The sequence below is a fragment of the Ixodes scapularis genome, unplaced genomic scaffold, assembly GCF_016920785.2.
Source record: "Ixodes scapularis isolate PalLabHiFi unplaced genomic scaffold, ASM1692078v2 PGA_scaffold11__112_contigs__length_91849675, whole genome shotgun sequence".
In the NCBI taxonomy this organism is placed as follows: domain Eukaryota; kingdom Metazoa; phylum Arthropoda; class Arachnida; order Ixodida; family Ixodidae; genus Ixodes; species Ixodes scapularis.
The window spans coordinates 26623396-26628963 of record NW_024609837.1 but is presented as its reverse complement, the minus strand read 5'-3'; the positions used below and the strand labels follow the sequence as shown (position 1 = coordinate 26628963).

The window sequence follows — 5568 nt, the reverse complement described above, 5'->3', positions numbered from 1 at the left end:
CAAACTGTTGGAACGCGATGTTGTCGGCGTCAATGTGAGATCCCGTGTCCTTTTTCGCGTTGGAATTGTTGATTCTACGCGTCTTCCTGGCAATGGCTAACTACTTTAGCAGCCTCAGCGAAATTACCGAGGCCTCGTTACCCCGCAAAACTTTGCGTAATTAATGGGACATGCGGTGATTCATTCTGCGTGGACGCCGCAGAAAGGACGTTAAACCCTGATTCGCATAGCGAGATTCCGCCCTCGATTTTCAGTCGCGACGTCGCATGGGCTGTAAAAGCGGGAACCGTAGCTGAGATGGTCGACGTCGATACTGAAAATCGCAAGCAGAATCGAACCAAGTGAATCAGGAATAACAAGTCGATGATGGCCACTGGTAACAATGATCAACATATCCTTGTAACTGCTGTTTACATCGAGCCCGCTTACCCCAACCAACCTTCAAACTTAATTAAGTCTGTTAAAGCCTGTACATACTTTTTATCGCAATTTCCGGGCCAACGGTTGGTCTACGGGCCGGTGGCGTCTGAAAGAGCACACGAAAGTTCAAACGATTAGATGGCCGTTTGAACTTGAAGATGCACTGAACGTAAACCGCAGGTGGTCCGTACAACTTGACGGTTTTTCCACGTTCATGTTGGAGCAAAACAAATAAATCTGACGACCACAAGTATCCGTGAATTCAACCCAAAGTGCTTCCCACCCAAGCAATCGTGGTCCGACAGCGTCTGGTTGTCCCTTTTCACGGCACATATACACGTTCTCGGACGAACCCAGCGCATGAAAACTGACCTACAAACCCCTCTCGACTCTTTTGGTGCAGCCCCAGTCGCGGCGTTTTGACGAGAAGGCAGATATTTGTCTGGTTTTTTTTAAAAAAAAAAAAGAAAAACGCAGGAATGCACGTCTTGCGTGGTGGCTTCCGCCCACAGCCCCAGACCGGAAGGGCGCTCGACGCGCCACCAGCGCTCCATGACGTAACAGTGTTGAGTTCGCCTATATACTGGAAAGCGCGTCAAATTGACGACGGAACAATGGAGCTCCCGGTCGCCGGAAAAGAGAGAGGAGAAGCGACGGAACGACGAACGCAATGGTAGCGCAGGGGGCGAACTCTCATCAGCGCCAACGAAACTATAGCGGCCTCTCCCCAAAACGCGTTTGTACTTCTTTTTTCTCTCTTCGCTTTTTTCTCCTCTCCAAAACGCGTTCCTTTTCCTTTCGCCGCCAACTCCTTATTGGCGGGTAAGCTGTCACTTGCGACGAGCTAGATCCAAGTATCACGCGGGAAAGCGACCTTGCAGGCACAGAGTTTCGGGCGGAGCACGTTTCTCGCGAACTGGGCGAACGAACTGGGAGGTTTCTTGGCCGCTCTAGCCACTGGGTACAATAATATCGCAACTTCTACCCAATTTCTTTTTTTTTTTTTAGTAACGCCAGCGATGTTTTAGAACATCCGTTTCTAAAGTCTGTGGAACTGACGACACAGAGGACGATCGCGTTGCTCGCGTCTGCGGCGCTCGCGGAGCGATACGCGATACCGTCGATACGCGACCGGCACATCCGGGCACCTCGGACCAGACAACAACGCGCAGCTACGGCTTGCTCGTAGACCGAGAGCAAAGGGACGCCGTTTTCGTCGGCTGCTACGTTCTACCGAGGGCATAGAGGGAAACAGAAGACAAATTACGGGACGACGGCGCACGTGGTACGCTTTGCCGCACTATTTTCTTTGCTGCGCACGCCGCAGCACGCCGCCTCAAGTCCGCGCCGCCGGCCGCTCTTCGGCGTCTCCTGCAGAAACTACGGTCGCTTCCCGCAGTGCAGCCTTGGATCCAACATGGACGCCCTGTGAGCCTCAGCGCTATGCTCTGCTCCGCAAGCGGACCCATCCAGCGGTAAAGACGGGAAGGAGAGAACCACCTATTTAGGTGTGCGGAGCAGACTTACAGAGGGAAGAAGGTTAAATGCACGTCACTGGAGTTGCGAATGGTCGGCCCTAGAGTCACTTAATTAGGTATACGCGCTCTGTTCCCGGATATTGTTATGGGCTCCGCCATTTTTTGGTGCTTAATACAGAGCAGACGCAACTGCCGATCGTCCTAATTCAAAAGTGCGGCGTCCTTAACATTAGATTCGGTATTATTAAGCTCGTGTAATATTGCTTTGCTCTGTCGCGAACTGTTTAAACATTTGTGGATGACGGAAAAGCGTTTCCTGTGATGATAAAGCTTCAGATAACTGTCAACCATGATTTTAATCCCAAGAGATGCAGGTGCCGTTACTCTGAACGTAGAATTTAGTGGCGCTAGTCGCCCCCTGACGGCTTTTTCACAAAGATGTGGTCCTCGATCCACGATCAACTCTTGTATGGGGGTCAGGTCACGTGCTCTGTAGGGGGTCCCAGCAGGAACTCGCGCGTGCGCACAGGGTACCCCCCACGCTGCCGACGGCTGACGTTGAAAGAAAAGCCCCGCTCCTTTTTTTTTCTTGTTTATTGTTATCGTGCTCCAACAAGTTTATGTCTATGGAACTTTGCTTCGAACGAATGTACAACAAAATAACTAAAGCGGTGAAAGAGAAAGAGAGCTGGTGAGGGTAGTTGTGTAGGATTGAATGAGAAGAAGGTTTGAATGAAAGAGAATGTGGCAACGTCAAAATATGCGAGTGGCGCTTGAAGAGACTTCATTTTCACTTAATTTATTTTACTTCAAAGGCAGCTAGTGATGCGTTACCTGAGGGTGAAAGCAAGAAAGTTGAAGAATTTGTGATATACTACATGTTTATATATCTAAACAGAATTATAACTAGTAATGTATTGTTTGTGTTTGTTTTTTAAGTCGCCGTTTTTTTTTTTTTTTTTCACATTTGCTGTTTTTTTGCACGAGTGTGTTTTGCAAGAGAATGGGATGGACACTTGTTCCGCCGCGTCAATTGAGAGAGGATAGTATCGTTCTGTTCCTGTATTTTGGATTCTTTGTTTTTTTGTCTCTGCTTAGTCGTTTTGATTTTTGTACTTACAGTATAATAATAATGTGGCGTTTCCCGCTTACAATACTGGACGCATCCACTGCTTTTTTCATAGGCTTCCAACTGCTGTCGCGAGCATTCCGTGTTTTTTTCCTCGTTGTCTCCTTTCCCGCGACATCACTTTCAATCAATCAATCAATCAATCAATCAATCGTTTTATTTATGGCCTTTAAGCCAACGGAGACCCTAGACAAAAAGCTGCCAGTGGCAGCTTGACGAGGTCCGGGGCCCGTCTAAAATTTGTCAGCAGGACATCCATTCAGAACACAAAAGGATATTACATGCAAAAATACGCTGAGTAATCACTTCATGCATTCAACTTCTAACAGCATTATACAAAAAGAAAAAAAAATTATTCGCAGAACTTGTGACAGATTGAAAACATATACAGCTACATATAGAAGAAAATTACGCAAAACAACACAAGGCGCACAAAAACGCATAACTTCTAACAGCACTGTACAAAATGCAAAACTTATACAAAGGTATGGGTGTGCTCAAGAAATTTCACGGAACAATTCACAAGAAATGCATAAGTAATGATTTCCTTCCCATTTGATATATATCAGTATTATTATTAAGAAGATGATTAAGTAATAAAGGTAGACGATATGTAATTGACTGGTAAGTATAGTTAGTACGAGCTCGTGGTACTATCCATTTTTCGAAAAGACGGGTGTTGAAACTACGAGGATGTTCGTAGAGCTCTGACATCTTGCATAAGAGCGAAGCATGCTCAGGAGATGAAAAACGAAAGCTGTGCAGTAATCTATAGTCATACATCTTATCAAGATTAATTATTTTATATTTGGCAAACAAAGGTTTGGTGTGAGCGATATAGTGCTCATTGGCAATATGACGAAGCATCTTTTTTTGAAGTAAAGTAAGTTTTTCTATGTTTGTTTGTGTAGTTGTCCCCCAAACAAGATGGCAATAATTAATGTAAGACTGAAATAGTGAATAGTAGATTTGTGTTTTCACGTTAACTGGGAAAATATTGCGGCAGTGTGACATAACTCCAACCACCCTAGACAGCTTCGTAACAAGATAATTGACATGATCATTCCACAAAAGATGTTCAGAAAAAATTATTCCAAGCGTTTTATGTTGTTTCACTAACTCGATTGGTACGCTGCTTATTGTAATATTATAATTAATTGGCAGAGCCCTGCTCTTTGGTCGAAAAACTATAGCTTTCGTTTTCTGAATGTTAATTTTAAGGCCATTGTTGTTGGACCATATAAGGAACTGGCTAAGAACATCATTTGCGTCTACGATTAATTTTTCAACACTCGTTTCGGCAAGAAATAGGCTGGTATCATCAGCGTATATTATGTATTTTATTTGTTTGTTTATATTTACAATATCATTAATATACACATTAAATAACATTGGCCCTAGTATACTACCCTGGGGAACCCCACATCGTATGTTAAGAAAAGGCGATGTATGACCATCGATCACAACACATTGCTTGCGGTGCTCCAAATAGGAATGTAAAAGGGACAGAGTTACACCACGTATTCCATAACAGTATAGTTTATCAAGTAGTATGTTATGGTTTATGAAATCAAACGCCTTGCTAAAATCTATAAATATACCAAGGGTAAACAGGCGATTTTCTATATTTTTCAAAATAATTTCTTTTTGTTGAAGCAATGCAGACTCAGTTGACTTTCCTTTGCGAAAACCATATTGAAAATCCGAAATCACAGAATGTTTAGCAAAGAAAGAATCTAGGCGTTTTAAAATAATTGTTTCAAGCCCTTTGGAAAATATAGGAAGTATAGAGATAGGCCTATAGTTTGTCGGTAGATTTTTATCTCCTCCTTTAAATATGACTGATACTTTAGCTAATTTCATTCTACTAGGAAACGTCCCCTGTGACAAGGCAAGGTTAAAAATATGCACCAGGCAAGAGGCGATGATATCTATAACAAATTTTACGGGTCTAGCTTGTAAATCATCTGTGTCGCAACTACTACTGTTGCTAAGACCCGAAAATATAGCACATACTTCGTGTTCATCAGTCGGTTCTAAAAAAATTGTTTCGTGTACTATATCTTGTATAAAACTGAAGGCATTAGCATTACTTGGCGGCGGGCTTAAGTTTACGAATACTTTATTGAAGTGTTCTGCTAGTGATGCCCCAGAAACGTTTTTCCCGTCAACAGAAAGTTCACCAATAGCTTTACGCGGTCTACTACGGTGTAACACCTCATTTATGGATTTCCAAACTAATTCTGGTCGTTTTTTGCAATTTCGGTTAAAAAGTTGTGTATGGTACTCCAGTTTAGCTTTCCGCAATTCAGATGTCAGGCGGTTACGAAATTGCTTGAAAATTATCAGTTTATCGGGATCTCTTGACGTTAAAAAAGACTTATATAAACGATTCTTCTTTTTTAACATTTTCAGGTGCAGAGGAGTGATCCAGGGCTTCCGAATATTTTTAGAGACTGTCTTTGTTAATAAGGGAAAATTCGAGCTATAGACATTGCTAAAGATGCTAATAAATGTGTTATACGCCTCATCTGCACATGT

At 43.1% G+C, this 5568-nt stretch overlaps 1 protein-coding gene across 1 annotated transcript; it reads right to left on the bottom strand.

Moving 5' to 3' along the window:
• Positions 1 to 3483: 3483 nt before the first annotated feature.
• Positions 3484 to 4134, bottom strand: LOC115326269. Its single transcript, XM_040215916.3, has one exon. The coding sequence runs from the start codon at positions 4039 to 4041 to the stop codon at positions 3547 to 3549; it is 495 nt and encodes a 164-aa protein (XP_040071850.1). The 5' UTR covers positions 4042 to 4134; the 3' UTR covers positions 3484 to 3546.
• Positions 4135 to 5568: the final 1434 nt, after the last annotated feature.